Consider the following 19,957-nt stretch of genomic DNA (forward strand, 5'->3'; position numbering starts at 1 on the left):
TGTGCTATAGGAGTAATGTTTGTGGCAGAAAAAACAGCAGCTGATACACCTAGATCTAATGTTCTACTAATTGATATCACAGTAACGATGAAAGTCCTGCATATTTTTTGCAATTGAAATGAAATTAGGATCAAGAAATAGCCATATTGACAGTCATGGTACCACTTGAAATATATATATAAATTTATAACATATCATGGAATGCACAAATCTCAATGAAATGAAACCAATCAATGCTCTTTAATGCAAGATGTATGATGTATAGAGTGTGAATCTACTGAACACATTCACTATAAAATTTTGTATATACATATATAAAAAGATGTTAAAAAGTGGAATGAACCTAATGAAAAACATTACATTTAATTTTTAGTTACATATGGTGTCTTATTGGGTATGTGTTAAATGCAGGTACATAAATAATTTTAAAACCATTATTAGTAGCTAAATATTTATTAAAAATATAATTTGAGCAATTTATTTTGTTTATTTGTTCCATAACATGTCCTTTAAGTGTACTATTTTTAATCTAATTTAGTTTGTCACCTAATATTAAACAATACAATGCCACTTCCGGACATTTATGTACTGCAGAAAATAAAAAAAACTGAATAAGCTCATAATAAAATGATTAAAAATTAGGATTTTATGTAAGAAAAGTGTTAATTCGGAATGAAATGGGTTTGGGAAGGGGACTCACAAACAGAATTTGTCAGATTTCTGGCTACAGAACCTTGAAACATGGAACAAGACTGGATTAATAAAGGAAAAAAAACTATGATTTTTAAATATATGGATATATTTCATCACAAAATTTACACAGCATTACATAACATATAGATATACATATACATTAAAGGTGAACTAAGATAATTATCCAGTGCAAAAATGTACTACAAATGTATAGAGTACAAAATCACATACAGTTAGTTGGTTAGTTAGTTAGTACCACAGTAACTGAATATGAAAATCTTTATATTTCAGCTCAGAAACATTTTCATAGCAGGATCATTCTTTCACAATGATCACAAACTGCACATTAAAACTGTTGCAAGACTGCTGATAACATTTGAACTAAGATGAAAATTTTCGTCTTCAGCTACTTTCCATACAGCTGAAATTCACTGTTTTGAGGTTCTTATTAACATACATATGATACTCACAACTGTATCACCACTTCTTCTATAATTTTCACTGTGTTCATATTTCAACATATGATTTATTATTAGGTTTGTTGTCAATATTTCCCTTTCATGAAGGCCTATTTACAGTGTAAGTTTTATCATTGTTGTTGTAAATACGTAGATAACTTCAGGTCAGCAGTTATCTTAAAAGTTTGTTTTGTATTTCATTTCTGGGTAGCCTGTATTATATTTCTCTATTAATGTTACTGTGATAATTTTCTTCAGTAAATCAGTCATTCCAAGTTACCTATAATGGCTATATTAATTTCGAGCATAGACCTACTCAGACATAACATTAGGGGAACGACCATCATTTTCTCTGTGCATGCTGTAGGTTTGGATGTAATGGAGGATTATTATTTGTGAAAAGTTTGGTTACAGCCTAACTGATCTCTTCTATTTCATATTTCATAGTTCTGTTTCTGTTTCATAGTTATATTTCACATTTATGGTTTCCATATGTAATAAGTTATCCATAATGGTTATGTTAAGATTATATATAAAACTAGTCAAACTTAGGAGTATGGGGATATGTTGAAGGTTTGGATATATTGGAGGATTATACGGTAATTTCTGACAGGCTTGATTACAGTATTGTTCATTTGTTTTATAATAATACAAGTTCTTGTTTGTAAAATGAACATCTGCAAGACCAACAAAGTCTATTATACAATATAATTGGAGGAAATTGTATATACATCTGCAGAAGTGGACCCTATTACTTTTGTTTGAAAATGTGGAAAAGAGGACAGTTAGATACCATGAGTACATGGGGGAAAAATAAAGTAATTTATGAAATACTACAGCTCCACAGTTTGGTGGAAAACAAATTAAATAAATCTCTTTTGAGTTAAGCTTTTAATTGAATTAATATTTAAAAATATGCAAGGATTTTTGCACAAAGCAAAAACATAATAACAACAGATGAATGAACTCATTAAAACTGAAACAATGACTTATATGGTCAAATCTTGATAACAGTACAAAAACTGCCAATAAAACACAATACTGCACAGCTACATTGAATACACATTCTGGAAAGTAAATAAATATCACAGTTTTTTTTCAATTTGACTCTGTAAATACAGCAGAAGAAAAACTGACAGATACTAATATATCGGGAAAACTGTGGACATGGCAGATTGATGACATGGGCAGTAATGGTTTGCTAATGTGAGTCAAGAGTAGAGTTTTAATCAGAAAGACAATGAGGAGCACTTAAGTACACAACAAATGAGAAAGATTATATGGACTGTGTATAATCAGACCCATCTTAAGTATTAAAAATCCAAGACATTTTTTGAACTTTGGGTACTATTAAATTGTAGTTATACACAACTGTTGTAAAAAGTAATCACAGTTTACTATCTCTGACCTGTCTGAATTACACCTAGGAGGTGCAAATTGCCTTTAAAGTGTGTATTTATGTTCAATCAAATCCCCACAGTGTAGCATTAAGCTTACAATGGCAGTGACAGAGCAGCATCTGGGTAGAAGACCCAATACTTGTTTTATATGTTTTTATGGTATAATTATGATTTTTTCTGCAGTTTTCCAAAACCATTATTGAAGTATTGTAGGACTGCTAATGATGCCCAGACCAGAGCAAATAAATATTCCATAAGTGAACTGAAATACATTTTCACTACTTTGTTCTGAAATAGCCAAAAAATCATTATCTGTTAATAAATGAAACAGGTATGTTGCATCCAGATGCTAGGTTATGGTGCAAATATTCTGAACAGCACACCTTCATTTATTTAATCTATGGGAATTCTATGGCCTTTATTCACTGAATGTGCATGAAATGTGTGGTTTCTATTCAAAATACATACACACAGTAATTCCATTTATTTCTAATCTGGGGTGCAAATGTCATCCATCACATATATTATTACTCCATGCAAGGGTCCTGCACATTCCTTGATTATAACTTGATCAAAAATGTGTTGTTTCACACTTCTCTAAGCTGTTTCCTAGTTGTTTTATGCCGGAGAATTACACAAAAGTCTGTAACTACTTTTGCACCAGTACTGATATTTGCAGTCTGAAATCACATTTAGGAATATGTATACATGAATGAAATGAATAAATTAACTGGCATATGTGTAGTGTGTAGAACACTATTCAACTGAATTTAAGTAACATGTTGACTCATTATTCACAGTATTAAGTCCCAATCTTTTAGCTGGTGAAGTTGATTATGATTTATAGTGGAGAGATTCCAGAATATATGAAATGTACATGATATATTCATTATAGTCAGCTTTTATATAATATTGCTCTTTGACTTGAGAATTTGTCAACAATGTCTGCCCACAAGTTGTTTCACTAAACCAGAGGGCTCTTGGTATTCATTAGTCCTTGGTGCGCTATGAGTATTAACTTTCCCTGTCACTTCATTTGAAATGGTGCCTCAGATAAAAAATATATCATTTAGGTCTGTCTCATGGTTTCTTTAAATCACATCCCTCATGTCTTGATTACAGATGTCTAAGTTTTGTCAATTCATTCCACCTGAAAAATTCATGGAAAGAGTAAAAGAAAATTAAAATGACATTTCTTGCAAAAATTTCTAATAGGTACATTATGTTTTAAAATTTTAGAGATTCTCTTCATAACTTTAATATAACGCATAAAATAATAAACAAAACATTAGTGACTCTTAAACTCTCAGGATACATTAAAATTTTATACAGAAAAAAAGTATTATGTAGAAGATACTTCTGAAATACTGGATATATTTCACAGAATAAATCAGCACAATGGTTTCAAATGTATAAAACTGCAAAACTGATTTCAGAAAAGCTACAATGTATAACAAATGAATTTAGCTGATTAATGACCTGACAAAATTGTATCACTGCATGAAAACAAAATTATATCACTGCATGATAGAAGTTATAAGAATGTATTGTTAGGTAGGTAATTTAACTAAGTAGTCTTCAATTCTGGATTTCTTTTACAGAGAAAATGTTGTCCAACAGCAAGCAACTTGCTGCAAAACTATAATATTTTTAATGGTTTCTACAGTAAAGAAATTCACATAGATAAAAAAGTGTTAGAAAGTTTTTGTTAAAAGGGCTGTTTCTACATTTCTCAGAGGGATTCAATGCAGTTCTACTGATATTCTGCTATGTCACTACTGACACATTTTATTATAAAGTAATCAAAAGAGCAATGTATGAAAGATGAGCTGATTTTATGAACAAAAATAAAATAATCACTAATTATCAGAATGGGTTTAGGAAGAACAGATCAACAGAACCAGCAGTCTTTCATTTCATGAGAGTGGTCCTAACTGTGTCGGATACAAATTCTTATATTTATACAAGGTATTTGATCTAATAAGGCATACGGTAACTTACTGCTTATGAAAATACATTGAAATATGGTCTGGGGATTAACCTACAATTTGTTCTACTCCTATCACTCCTAGAAACAGAGAATACAAAGACACGGAATACCTTCCAAGTACAAAAATTTAGATATGGGAGTGCCCAGGGTTCTGAGTTAAGTCCTCTTTTATTCCTCGTATATATCAGTGATTTATCAAGCCACTTGATGAGAGCAAATGCATTTTTATTTGCCAATGACAACATTATTTTTATGGAAGGACGCACTAAGGATGACATTCAGCAGAAAGTCTCTATGACAGTAAATGAGGCCAGAGAGTGGTTTGGAGATAATACGTTGGATGTAAATAAGTAAAAATGGTATAGATGAATTTCAGTAATAACAGAGTTTAAGTTACAAGCATCATGAGATTTCAGTTAGAGAATTGCAATATTACACAAGTTGCCCATGCCAAATTTTTTGGCAATTGGATGGATGAACACTTGAGATGAGAAAATCATCTAGAATTTTTGAATAAAACAGCTATGTAAATGACGATGTGTACTAAGAATGCTACGGGACAGTTGTAGCACTGAGCTTTGTTGTGAGCCTATTATGCATATATGAACAGCTTGTTTAGATATGGTGTGATCTTCTGCGGGAACAAAGGTACAGCAAAACGTATTTTCAAACTTAAAAGTGACAAAGCCATTTCCAATACTCTACTTCAGCCATCGCCATATCATAGCAAAAGGCCAGCTTGGGTGGACCCATTGATTGGAGTATTTCACACATACAACCCCCCTCCCCTGTCCACCAGTGAACCCTGCTGTCTCTCCCTTCCTTGCCCTCATGGCTGCTCATCTGCACAATGTTCAGGGCTGCTGGCTTGGACCCATAGCCAGAGTCGTATTAAGGAGATGCTATGCCCCTTGCAGAACTGCCTAAGCTGCCCCCCCCCTCCTCCCCGCCCCAGAAAAACTTTTTTCCACACAGATATAGGAAATTTCATAATTTGTAATGTAGGTTTCATAAAAATGAAGTGTTATTGAAAAATGTTATTTGAATGAGCTATATGGATGAAAAATTATACACACAACAAATTGTATGTACCACTGTAGATATAAACTACAAATTTTACAACATTTCCTAAAGGATTGAAAGTAAAACAAAATCTATGTTTATTGTTTGCAGCAGCTACTGTACAATGATTTTATCATGATGTACAATGAAGAACGAAACTGTTAACAACATATGAGTCATTAACAGGAACTAAAAAAAACACAAAAAGGGCTATATTTAACTGTTGAGAACACCTTCATTTCCAGGAATTGTGTTCTTACTGTAATTTTACTGTCCATTTCCTCACTTTGAGCACAGCAAATGCACTGATATGTCACTGAAGTCAAATTTAAGGACAGTGTTATATTCCATCAACAAAAAAGCTGAACTTGACAGTCTGTCTCTAGATATACATCCTCATCTACATAGATACTCTGTATGCTACCATACAGTGCAAGGCAGAGAGTACAATGTACCACGATGAGTCAATTCCTTTCCAATTCCACTTGCAAATAGAGCGAGGAAAAAAAGACTTCTATATGCCTCCATATGAGCCCTAATGTCTCGAATCTTATCTTTGTGATCCTTATGTGCAATGTATGTTGGCAGCAATGGAATTGTTCAGCAGTCAGCTTCAAATGCTGGCTCTGCAATTTTTCTCAATAGCGTTTCTCAAAAAGAACACTGTATTCCCTTCAGGGATACCCATTTGAATTCCTGAAGCACCTCCGTAATACTTCCATGTTGTTCAAACCTACTGATAACAAATCTAGCTGCCCACCTCTGAATTGCTCCAATGTCTTCCTTCAATTTGACCCAGTATGGATCCCAAACACTTCATCAGTACTCAAGAATAGGTCACACCAGTGTCCTATATGCAGTCTCCTTTACAGGTAAACCATTCTTTCCTAAAATTCTCCCAATAAACCGAAGTTGACCATTTGCCTTTAATACCACAGTTCTCACATTCTCATTCCATTTCATATCGCTTTGCAACATTACATAGACATATTTAAATGACTTGATTGTGTCAAGCAGGAAATTAGTAATACTGTAACTAAACATTAAAGGTTTGTTCTTCCTACTCAATCACATTAACTTAGATTTTTCCACATTTAGAGCTAGCTGCCATTTATCACACCAACTACAAATTTTGTCTAAGCAGTCTTGGATCTTTCTAGTCACTCAACTTTGACACCTTACCTTCCACCACAGTAACATCAGCAAACAACCACAGACTGCTGCCAACCCTGTTGCCAAATCATTTATGTATATAGAGAACAACATAAACTCTACTGTAAGTAGTTTATCATCACATTTAATTTGCCAAAACTGTACTGAAATTGTCATAAACATCCTCAAAGCTATTTTAATGCATGGATAAGCATCTCATAATCCATACATCAAAAACAAATTCAAAATATCAATGTGGAAATCTGTGTCATTGTTCTTCATCAGCTCTTGCTACTGAAATTTGAAGGCAGCTACTTCATTAACCCGCTCTGCTGTATCGATAGTTCTGTTATATTTGGCACATATTTTTTGGCTACATATTTTTCAAAATGACATATGTAGCTCTCATTTAATGCTTTCCTGGCAGGTAATTTAAATGAGATGAAATGGTGTGTTATACATGAGATCTATTTCCCATTCTCTTAATATTCTATCCTTGAAGCAGTCTAGCTTAAACAGATCAACTCCAGTCATCAGTTGGCAGAAATCGGTATGAATAGGAAGTCTTTGGTCAAACAGCGTATTATTTGCTTCAAGACCCTGTGGACAATCTTTGAGATCCTACAAGCCAGTGGAAAAGTACCAGTAAAATCTACATTGCTGAATATGAGCTATCTGTAGGTAGCTGCTGTATGAATTAAGTGCTCTGTTGACACATAACCCAAGTCTCACATGTTCAGTCCTGCATTCCCCCCATTATCATTCATCAATGGGAAATGTTGCAAACATCAAACAGGTCCATCACAGTACTGTTCCATATTCTGGAGTTCTGTGATTGAAACTAGAATATTCTTACAATGATTTTAAAATTAATAAGGTAGATTGTTTTTTACAAATGCCATTTAATTTATAAGTATGGAAGAGAAGCTAGAAATCAAGCAGTTAGGTGCACATCAACCAACTACAGTATTACAAACATGAAACACACAAAAATTGGGTTCAGTTCTGTATGTACTTTATTATTAGCTCAGTAATTTGTGGATTAGGCCTATATTTAATACTGTATAATTACCATATTTACTATTTGTCTACTGTTTTAAGCAGTATGACATAAATGAAGGTTATGTAACAAACAATTCAGAGGAATTCTGTTATAAAACTTATTGACTTTTTATCTAGGCCCCACCAATGTAAATGAGCACCAGCTGCCACTGCACCCGGATATTTAAACAATTTAATTGTGTCAAGCAGCAGACTAATAATGCTATATTTGAATACCACGAGTTTGTTTTAAATGCTCATCTGTACTAACTTATATTTAGGTACATTTATACCTAGCTGCCATTCTTCATACCAACTAAAAATTTTGTCTAAATACTCCTAGAGTCAGTCAATGATGACACTTTCCCATATACCACAGAATCATCAGCAAAAAGATGCAGATTGCTGCTCATCATCTACACCACATCATTTACCTATATAGATAATAACAGTGTTCCTATCACATTTCCCTCAAGCAGTCCTGACAATATCCTTGTCTCTGATAAACACTTGCCAATGTGGACAATGTACTGGGTTGTGCTACTTAAGAAGACTTTGAGCCACTCACACATCTGGGAACCTATTCCATATGCTCATAACTTTGTTAGTAGCCTGCAGTGGGGCACCATGTCAAATGTTTTTCTAAAGTTTGGAATAATAGACTCTGAGAAGATAATCTACAGTTCTCTGGGGTATAGTAGGTTTTTTGTGTCACCTATAATATTATGTTCCTGTAGCACATGTCTGAAAACTGACCAACTCATTTATATAAAAAATGGCAATTTTACAGTGTTACCCATACCCTCCTTCCCATGAAAAATTTCTGCAGGCACATCTTTAAATAATTTATATGATGACTAATTTAATATAATGACACTTCAGGGCTTATATGTGTAAGACTGTGTGTGTGTGTGTGTGTGTGTGTGTGTGTGTGTGTGCGTGCGTGCGTGCGTGCGTGTGTGTGTGTGGGCGAGCGAATGCACACACTTTCTGAAATCGTACCAAAAGTTTTCAACATTGAACAAACAGGTTAATAACTACGGAACAAGAAACAAAGATGACTTTCAGAGAGACACACATACACAAAACACTTTTAGCAAAAAAGTGTACTTTACCTACCCAAAATACTTTTTAATGCTTTGCCTGTTACAATAAATAAAAACGAAGAATTTCATAACTTCCAAGTAGAAAACACACTTTTTAGTAACATGTAAAATTAAGGAAAGGCAACTACTCACTTCCAACAGGTCCATGCACGGAACACAGAAACACCAAGCACTAGTTCTTTTCCTAGCAGCACTACACACATTCAGGCACACGACCACACAGACACTCAAACGTACACTCCAGCGTCCATGGCAAGACTCTTGTGGAAGCCACAGATGTGTGTGTTTCAGTGTCTGTGTGCTTGTGTGTGTACTGTTGTTAGAACAAGAGCTAGTGCTCCAAAGCCTGTGTGAATCATGTGTTTCTGTGCTCCATGCATTGACTTGCTATAGGTTGAGTGGTTGCCTTTCCTTTGTTTATGCAGTACTCCATCCACAAATTTCCATTACTCTTATACTTTTTAATAACATATAGCTTCTAAAATATTGAAAAAAACTGGTTTGAACTGAGATGAATTACAATGAACTTTTACTTTTTCATAGATCCAGGATCAAAACTAATCTTTCTCGCAAATGTTACTTCACTTTATACTGATACCACATCTTAAAATCAGGAAGCATTTTTGGATATGGGTATTGTTCCAGGTTGTGAATCCTGACAGATTATTAACAGCATGAAATGGACCCAGTACACAGCTACATAATTTGGAACTTATGAAGGTTAAAAGAAATATGTTGAGGTGCACATTTAAATGAACAATATTTCTTAAGGATTTAACTTACTTTTACATTCTGATGAAGTCATTAAAGTAATAAACAATTTCTCATATGTTGACAACTAGCTTTAACCAACCACACATAACTATTACTACCAGCTCTGTAGTATTTTCTCAAATTTCCAAGAAGTCATTCATCAATACCAGAGCATAAAAAATTATTTTTGAGGGCTCCAGCTCTTTATTGTAAAAGAAAGATGTTTAATGATCACACAATAATTAATCAAATTCAATCAGTTTATGTAGCTGGACTGTTCAAGACATAGGATCTTCTCTTTCCACTCATATTTTACTACAATATTCTTCACACTAATGAAGCACAAAACGAGGTGGGATTCCAAGACGGAAAACAAAGCTTTTTCACTTTCACTACCTTTATTCTTAACACATCTCAAAATTGTTTTGAGCTTTAAGTTGAATATTTCCAATGAAGGTTATTCTGGATCAAACAACATTTTATCTATGTTAAAGTTTTTATTTTTTAAAATCTTCATAATATTAGCGAAAAAGGAAAAGAAATAATGGACATTTCACAATTTTCACAATCTCTTGGTCAGCTGTATGGTACATAAACTCAACCAACAGTCTAAACCTTTATCCAATTGTTTTACTTGTCATGTCTCAATATTCAGCTCTTTTGAAGAAAAATATTGTCAGCATTCCTGGAGATAGCTACGATCATTTGCTACTCTTACACAATTAGACCGAAACTAGTTCATACTTTTAATCATCAAACACCGTGTGGAGAAAAACATATGCCTAATGATATATTTCACTACTGCATTGGAAATTGAAGAACTACAAAACAGCACTTATTAACTGATAACTGTAGTTAATACCAATGGTCTAAGTATAACTTTTCTTTTAAAAAAGCAGTGTTTTTCTTCATAATATTCATGTATTATTTTTGATTTAAAATAATCCAAATCTCTCTCTCTCTCTCTCTCTCTCTCTCTCTCTCTCTCTCTGTGTGTGTGTGTGTGTGTGTGTGTGTGTGTGTGTGTGAGGAAGTATGACAAAATATAAATGTAGTGCAAATAAAATGACCCTTGTTTTTGTTATAATAATTAACACCTTCTGCACACTTGAAGGTTCATTTTCTGTATTGTAAGTCTACAGCTGAACTGAAAGCAGTTTTACAGTCTGTAATGAGGAAAAATTCCTTGATGATGAATTGGCTACAATCAGTTAAAGAGACATACATGAAAAGTGTGTGAAAGTTAAAGAATTATGAAATCATGAATTTATAGATTTTTGATTACAAACAAACACAAAAAGTCTATTACTGAAAGTGTGCTACAGAAGGTGCACATATAAGGCAAATAAGACTGCAAATATTTTTTTTTATTGAAGAAAGGGAGATTTGTGTTTGTCTCATTGACTGGAAAATCATTATACATGGAGCACAAGCTCAGATTGGACAGAATAGGAAAGGAAAGTAGATGCATCCTTTTCCCAGAAACCATTCCAGGATTTGCCTTAATCAGTTTTGGAAAACCACAGATAAGTTACTTTTGAACACCATTCCTCATAATTCTGAATCTTAGGCCTTAATTATTGTGCCTCATGTTTGTCAGTAATATGTTAAAAACAAATGCACTGGACTACAAAAGTTGTTTCTAAACCCTAAATAGAGACACATAAGCTATGTGGAAATTAATTAGCCCTCTTGAATTGCGGCTGTGAATTTCACAGTTCATCGTAAATTCTCTGGCATAATCATCTCCTACTGTATGCTTTTGGATTGTTTCCACCAAGCAATGCAGGCTAGAATTCATTTAAAGCTTTGTTTTGTTACAGTGAAATACTTCTTGTAGGAAGTGCAGATGACAGATTGCGATTCATTGGGACAGTCTACAGAAAGGTAATTCCTCTGTGAAAGAGAGAGCTAAGAAAACTGTTGTTTGGTCCAATCTAAAGTGTTGTTCATCAGTCTGGGGCTCTTTATCAAGTCGATTTAATGGATAACTTAGAGAAGAATCACAGAAACAAAGCCACATATCATCACATTACTGCAGCAAGTGCAGCTCATCAAACTTCAGGGGCAAACTTACAAGGGAGCTGTTGTGGATCATGCAAAAAGAGTCAGGGAACATAACTATTTTCTGCACATATATCTTGCAAAATGTCCACAAGAGGAAAATCTTGAGAAATTTGAACTCGTGGAGATACTCACTGACAATCATTTTTCCTGCTCACCATTCAAGAATAGCACAGGAAACGCAAAAAATTATAGATGTGTACATTGTCTCTGTGTCTTGTGGAATATAGGTGCAGATGAAGTGATAAAAAATGACTAGTACATATGAGTAAAATAAAAAAAGTAAGTTTCTAATCCACAATGATATTTAGAGCTGTAAGAAAAGAATATAAATTATTCCATACAAATTATATGTACGTTACTTATTTAGTAGTCAGAGTATACATAATGCATAAGACTTTATATCATCAAAAGACATAATACAAGAGACTGTAAAACCCCATAAAATAAAAAAAATTACTGAAAAAAAAATTACAGACACCTCATAAAGAACACACAAAACAAAGTGTGAAAAACAAGAAAAGCAATAATTTCAGCACAAATATGTACCGAAGTATCTTATGTGAAGGAGAAGTTCATCTCTTAACATACGACCACTTAAGAGGAAATGCATAAATTGTCATGACTGGTAGTAAGCATGGGTGTCCACAGAAATTTATTCAAGAAGGGGAAATATTTGAAAATCACCATTTTTTTATATTGGAAAACTTGAGAAATTCCAGTTGACTATTAAGAAAAATAACCAGCAAGACTGCCTATGATTAATATACCTAAAAGTTAAGCAAGAGGAAATAAAAATTAAAAATGCTTATTAAATTGAGGAACCTTTGCTTACAAAACTTCACAGCTCATCATATTAATGCATTTATTGAATTGTTTTCATGCCTTACAATTTTTGAAGTTGACTGGTATAATTAATGTTCAATAAAACGTTTTTAAAGCTGGTTGTTTGGGTAAAGTGTTACCCAGGCCAGCATTCAACAAGGTTAATATGAGAAATCTCCCAAAACAGTCATAAATTCACTAGTACAATCAACCCTTAACAGCCTAGGATTCAACCAAGATGACTTTTGTCCCCCAGGTTGACACATTGTGCTAAATAACAACTGGACTATTGATTTGGTAGAAGTATGACTATCTATTATGCTGTGTTCCACCCATATGGAAGTTGACAAGGTCCCATTTCTTATATTGGAGATCTTTTTTATTTTAACTTTTCTCACTTTTGCCCCTCTCTTGTAGTGGAGAAAATGGTATTTTCCCTCTCCAATTGATGCATTTTGGTCCATAGATGAGGTGAAAATGAACACAGCAACAGATGGAAAGACCATGATGTTCAGAGTGTGCTACAAGTGCACTATGATTTTATAAATGAATGTGGTATCAGTATGTCACAGTGGGTCTTCCTTAACCACAGGCGAATGGTAAAAAACTTGTGATTAAGTTGTGCAGTAGGAGAAGGGGTCATCTTTGTGGGAATTGAGGATGAATGCTGGGTATGTATACTGCAGCCATGTTAACTTTATTCTGGGAATAGGAGCTGGAATTTGCACACCAGCATGTTGGAATGGTATCTTTCTACATCCCAACAAATACTGTATGTGGAAGGCGCAGAACAGTTTGGGGACTATTTTGGCAATGATCTGCATGATCTGCAAATATTTATTGCCACCTTGAATGCAAGACAATGCCAAAATCACCACCATGTCAAATAATAGGCATATTTTCCTATGAACAGCCTGTGTTAGAATCCTGTACTGAGATTCGAGGGAAGGCAAATGCACCCTCTCGCCTCCCCTTGCGGATGGCTAAGGCAATAACTAACTAAAAATCTGTTGAAAATGCCTTTAATGTGAGCAGGACTTACTGTGAATGTGGACTCTGAACCAAAGTGCAACTTGGCATTACGCACATTATCAAATTATTGCCAGAGATAGAAGAAGCAATAAGTGATAGGAAAAAATCATGTGACTGACTGAGATTGAATCCCACACTTTTGTATTTGTGGTCTGGCACTTATATACTGACAAATTAAATCATGCTATTAATTCCCTAAAACAGCATCAGTATAATTAAATAATTAAATCACTGTCAGATCCTATTTTGGATTAATTAAAAGCCTCTACTCAGTAGGTATCTTTTAGGCTGTAACAGAGATACCTCATTGTATACCCCAGTATATCTACACAATATTCTTCTCAGAATTAAGTAGCTGTCTTATTTTTCTCTCATGCATATCAATGAACCACTATATGCTATGGCAAAAAAATCAAAAGTTTCCTTTTTTTGTTACATCAGTGGGAAAAATTACTACACTGCATAGAAGATACAGTTAGTACAGTATGTGTTTCACAGAAAAACAGGTGATCTGTTAACATTGACAAAACACAATGTGTTCAGTATATAGCATGCAAAGTAATTATAATTAGCTTTTTCACAAGAACTAGGCTTAAGTTCTCACATGACTCAGTGACAGTTTTTAACTGAAAGAGATGGAGCTATGGAAAGTATGGTAACATATGGTACAACAGGGGAATGCAAGCCCCAAAACATATGTAGAAACAATCTCATTTTATACTTGTGGAAAAATTCTACCTATGAATACCAAATAGTGAGAAGGTACTTATCACTCTTTCTTTTCACTAGTATTATTTCAGGAGAACTTGCTTATTTTGGATTTGGCACTTAGATTTTTGTATCGTTTTCATTGTTCCTAAAGACTTAACAGAAGTTTTGAGGGGAAAAAGTGCTGTGTAACTGGGGCTAATCTGTTAAGTTATATTTCTTACATTACACACCTGAAGCAGAAAGGACAGAAACGGAATGACAATTATATATGTGAGTAAAACTGCCAACAACTACGCTCAATCTGGACATCCTATTGCAAACATGAGCACGAATCTTTCAAGTATGTTTGGTTATGATACAAATCTTCTCATTTGTTTGTCTAATGTGTTACTGGTCTACATTTTGCACATAAAAAAGTCATAAACTTACACAAATACTTCTCTACAGTTGCTGAGACTGAATTTACTGTCATTGGGACATAGTATTATTCTAGAGGTGGGTATTGGAAAATGAAGTTAGTTCAGTGATACTAGACAACTCAGAAAATACACAAGGAAACAGACTGATTCTCAAGATACTGCAGTCCACAGGCAGCTCTTGAAACTAATGAAGACTAAATGTAGGAAGTTTTATTCCTACATCATCAAAGCTATCTTGTTTCAATTGAAATGACTTTGTTTGTGACCTCACAGCAATGACATGAAAAAGAGGTTGCACCCAAATGAAAAAGCAAAAACAGGTAAGCAAATCTAGCACACTTTTCTTCAAGACAAATACTTCTTTAGATGCATTTTCACATAAGTTATACATTGAGGGTTAAGTGAATGTGACATATATTTAGTAAGTAGTATGGAATCTGCATTGCCAACATAACTACATGGTGCAAGACATATTTTCAATTGTAATTCATTAAGTTACATTGGATCTAGCCAAACTCTTAATGAAAAATATTCTCATGAACTTGAAGCATTGATTGCATGCCAGTGAGAGAAAATAATTCTTTTGGAATGCCTATTAGTTAGACTTAGGAAAAATAGACAGATAAATGAATTAATTACAAAATTGCATGAAAAAACTAATATTATTTGTGCCATTGATACCTCAACACTGTAGGTAGATTGGATGGTGATTGTAAATCTGGTAAACAGGAACAAATATGGTATCATGACCATGACACACACACACACACACACACACACACACACACACACACACACACACACACACATATGTAAAGGAAATGAAGCAAACTTATAACATCAGGTCACATAGTGAATGTTGACACACAAGTCATGTAAACATTTTGAATCATAGTAACAAGCCAGACTCAATGGCTGGAACATGGAGGAGAAGCAACATTGAGATTACAAGATATAATTAATTTTAAGTAAATTTTAAATAAATATAAGGTAATTGGGAATAGCAATGCTTACTCTGTTGGAATCTATACAATAGATTTGAGTTCATGACAGATGAATACATCTGAAAGGATCAAAATGTAACTTTGGAAGAACATAAGCTTCAGTGGAATAATACCTACTTATAAATGTGAAACAATACTAAATACATATGTCTATTATTGGTGTCGTTTTACTCAGATGAATCACTGTCTTATATAAAATATGTAATGCATCAGTAACTCAAGGAATTTGTCCAGAGAAACTGAAATATGCCACTGTTAAATCCCTGTTTAAGAAAGGTGATAGAAGAGATCTCAATAATAACTGACTTGTTTCACTGTTGACATCATGTTCCAAAATTTTTGAGAAGAGGATGTATTCCAGAACAGTATCTCACCTGAGCAACTACAATATCCTCAGAAAACCACAGTTTGGTTTTCATTAGAATTGCTCTACTGAGAATGCCATTTACATGTTCACTCACCAAACTTTAGAAGCATTAAACAACAAAATAGCACTGGTTGGTATTTTCTGTGATCTATTTAAGGAATTTGACTGTTTGGATTACAGTATTCTACTAGACAAACAGAAGGTTTATGGGATTGATGGAAAAACCAACCAATGGATGATATCATACCTAACCAAAAGAATATACCAAAGTTGTACTTACTAATTCATCAAATGCACTAAAGGGACATTATTCTGATTGGAGAGAAATGACATATGGGGTTCCCCAATGCTCAGGCTTATGTCTGCTATTGTCTCTTATATATGTAAATGATCTTTCATCTAATATACAAGAAGCAGGAAGCTTTTTGCACATGGCACTAACATTGTAATCAATCCGAGCATACATACAGCAACAGAAGAAATGGTAAGTATCTGCAAATAGTCTTACCATTAATTTTAAAAAGACACAACATATCCTAATTAAAAGGAAGGTCAGCATTGGCCATAATATTTATGTTTTATTGATAGCAGAATCAATCTTCAGTGCTGTACAAATTAAACTCAGACACTGGTATCAAGTTATCAATAACCAAATCTGAGAAGCAATCACAATATTATTATTGTGATGAATTAGGATGAATATGGAGTTGTGTCCTCTGAGTTTTTCATGGTGGTGTGCTTCAATAAAATCTTCTTGGTTTATAAGCCACGTCATTTTGAATGAAACACTCAAGCTTTCCACAGGTGTCTCCATCATCGTCATCAGGAGTGGAAATCACTGACTGCAGGGGCTGGCAGGGTTGGTCTGCTTATTTAGATGTAATGACAGCATATGGAACCTTCCAGAGAGGGCTAGAGTGGTGCATGGACATAAAACAAACTTAACAGATCCTAGTGGTTCCATCCTGCCATGGGATCGAGTGACATCACATGATATGAGCAGCTGATGCCACATTTGAAACTGCCCCTCCCACTTACCTACAAGCATCAAGCCTACATCTTTGCAAAGACATAGGCTTGACAGTTGTAGGGACATGAGAGAGGTAGTTTCAAATGTGGCACTGGTCACTCACGCCAAGTGACGTCACTCAGGCCTGCAGCGGGATGGATCCACTAGGTGCTGCCAAACTTGCCATGCACCATTCCAGCCCTCTCTGGAAAATTCCAGATGTTGCCATTACATCCATATAAACTCCTGATGACAATGGTGGAGACAGTTGTCAAAAGCTTGTAAACTGAGAAGATTTTATTGGATATGTAGTTGATTTAGTGGTTTCTGCCATACTGGAACATCTCTACTTGTTATTATCCAGTAAAGCAACTGGTACCATTAACTTTGAAGGCAGTTTCTGTGACTGAATACCAATTTTAATGCTACACTGTCTTAACAACAGACACCAAAGAAAGGACTGAAGGAAGATTAGAGTTTAACATTTTATTGACAGTGCAGTCATTAGAGATGGAGCACAAGCTCTAATTATAAAAGGATGGAGAGGACATAGGCCACACCATTTTCAAAAGTACCACTCAGCATTTGCCTGGAGCAATTTAGGGAAATCACAGAAAATATAAATCTTGATGTCAGGATGAGGATGTGAAGCACTGTTTTCCCAAATGTGAGTCCAGTGCACTAACTGCTACATCACCACATTTGGTAATAATAACCAGACAATTTGTATGTATCATTTATGTGTAAACAGTCTTAAGTGTAGTTACGTATTTTTGTTGTGTATACTCATTTAAAGCAGAGCCATAAAATAGACCCTCTCAACTCAAAAGCAAAGGAAAAGCACTCAAAAAGCAAAAGAGACTTACTGGTGTGCCAGAATAGTGGTTAGTAAACTGTTCTGATTTGCATCAATTATTGAAGTAAATTTACCAGTACACAATGTGGTCCATTAAAGTTTTGTATAAGTATATTGACGTGATACTTTCCTTGGAAGTTTGAAATGAATCACCAGTGATCAAATGTTTTAACATAGTATACAGCTCTACCAACCATGTAAGGTTCTCATTAAAAGTGAGTGCCATTTTTCATTAAATGTACTCATATAGTCACTAGTTAGAAAATAAAAAAGGGGGGAATTTGACTGCTGATAATGGATTACTTGTTAAAATTTTGAAGCAATGTCTATCTATTACCCACACTTTGGTGAAAATAAAACTTTGTAGTAACTAGTTTTTGATTTTCCTGCCTCTATGTTCATCTAAATGAATGAAACATATGTGAAAATTTTATTTACCTCTCATTTTCTGAGCTGAAGTCTGCCTTATTATATCCACATTTTCATCAGAAGATATATCACCTAAAAACAAATGGAGAAAAATATGTTAACAGTGCACAATAAGTCTTAATTTTGAGGAAATAAGAAGATGATGTACAATATATCTAAGTGTTTTTCATACCAGTCCCATCATAGATTATTACTTAGACCACTCAAAACATGCAAGAGGAAGAACACTCTAAAAACATAAATGCCATTAAGCTGACGAATGTTGTAATTTAATTTTAATCATGGTTCACAGTTCATACATGATCAAATGAAAATATCTTATAAAAGCAAAATACTTTAAAATCTATGGTCTACTAAATGCTTTCAAGAGAAAATGTATAACACAAATCTAAATCTCTATTAATAACAATTTTAAGTTCTATATTATGGATGCTGTTCCCTATATTATGTCCATGTAACCATCCACAATTCAAAATGCTGTCGAATATCCATTGCCAAACATAGTAAGAAGCACACCTAAATTTTAACAAAGAAATTGTATGTTATTCACCTGTTCCTTCTACCGTGTCAGGCAATTCTTGCTGAAATTCTTCAACTGGAGCATTTTCTGTAACTTCTTGAGCCTTTCTGGTGTTCCGGTAATTATTGTCTTGTTGAGATATGTGTTGAATACTTCCTCCTACTTTGTGTAAAACTGGATCTTTCAATTCGCTGGCTATGAAATCACATATTCCCATAATTAAACATTCACCCTGCATCTTTTTCACCACTGAATTAACAGTTCTCCCTTTCAGCCTCATTGGTTTTCGTATTAAAAAATTGCAACATAAGCATGCAATGGTATACTATACACATAGCAGTGTCTATTTACACAGGTCAAAAAGAAATAAGATTGGAATATCATACTAGCTAATCTGTAACTGATAGACTTTTCTCTTTCTTTCCATATTTGTTATTTTTTAAAGAAACATATTAGTTTTTTGTTATTGTTACAAAGATATTCCAGAACATGTGGTAGGATAAAAAATTTTCACTGTAATTAATTTGGTGCTCTCATAGCTTTTAGTCTCACAATTTATATGTAAAAGTTTTGACAGTAAACTGTAAGGAAATTTATTTTCATCAGTCAGTCAGAGTTATTGCGAATTCTTGTAACTGTTTCATTGCTGTCCATGAACTTACCTCAACACAATATTGACAACCTCTGTTTCAAAAAATGAAGTTAACTGCACCAGACATGTTAAAAGGGATATTTGTGTTTTTAGAGAAAATGTATTGGGTCAGATTTATGAGATGACAGTATATATACTGAAGTGAATAGTTTTTCACAATTATACAGTCACTACCAGAGTTTCTTGTATAGCCCTTCCATAACGAAATGATTACAATCTTAAAATCATTTAATAATTTAAGGGTAATTTGGTATAAGTATCACATAAATTACAATAAAGAAGAAGCAGAATCATAGCTGCAAGTATTAAAAAATTTCCTTCTATTGAAACTCAGCAGTAGTTGCACCAAAATTTATCCATGACCAGTTTTGACCCTTAGACAATTTTCAGATATTCAGAACTGAACAGGTGCTC

General features: G+C 33.9%; 1 protein-coding gene across 7 annotated transcripts in view; it reads right to left on the minus strand.

The window, feature by feature from the left end:
* The window catches only part of LOC126183483 (nuclear factor 1 X-type), a 580,732-nt gene that overhangs the window by 29,310 nt on the left and 531,465 nt on the right, over positions 1-19,957 (minus strand). For 5 of the 7 annotated variants that reach the window (XM_049925509.1, XM_049925504.1, XM_049925507.1 and 2 more), the window contains one exon: positions 18,381-18,443. The exons of 1 other annotated variant lie outside the window; for it this stretch is intronic. In XM_049925509.1, coding sequence (XP_049781466.1) covers positions 18,381-18,443 — 63 coding nt within the window. Of the gene's footprint in view, positions 1-801; positions 3,702-18,380; positions 18,444-19,957 lie in introns of those variants that run through there. One more of the 7 variants, XM_049925510.1, reaches the window with a different exon arrangement.

The sequence above is a fragment of the Schistocerca cancellata genome, chromosome 4 (assembly GCF_023864275.1).
Source record: "Schistocerca cancellata isolate TAMUIC-IGC-003103 chromosome 4, iqSchCanc2.1, whole genome shotgun sequence".
NCBI lineage: Eukaryota > Metazoa > Arthropoda > Insecta > Orthoptera > Acrididae > Schistocerca > Schistocerca cancellata.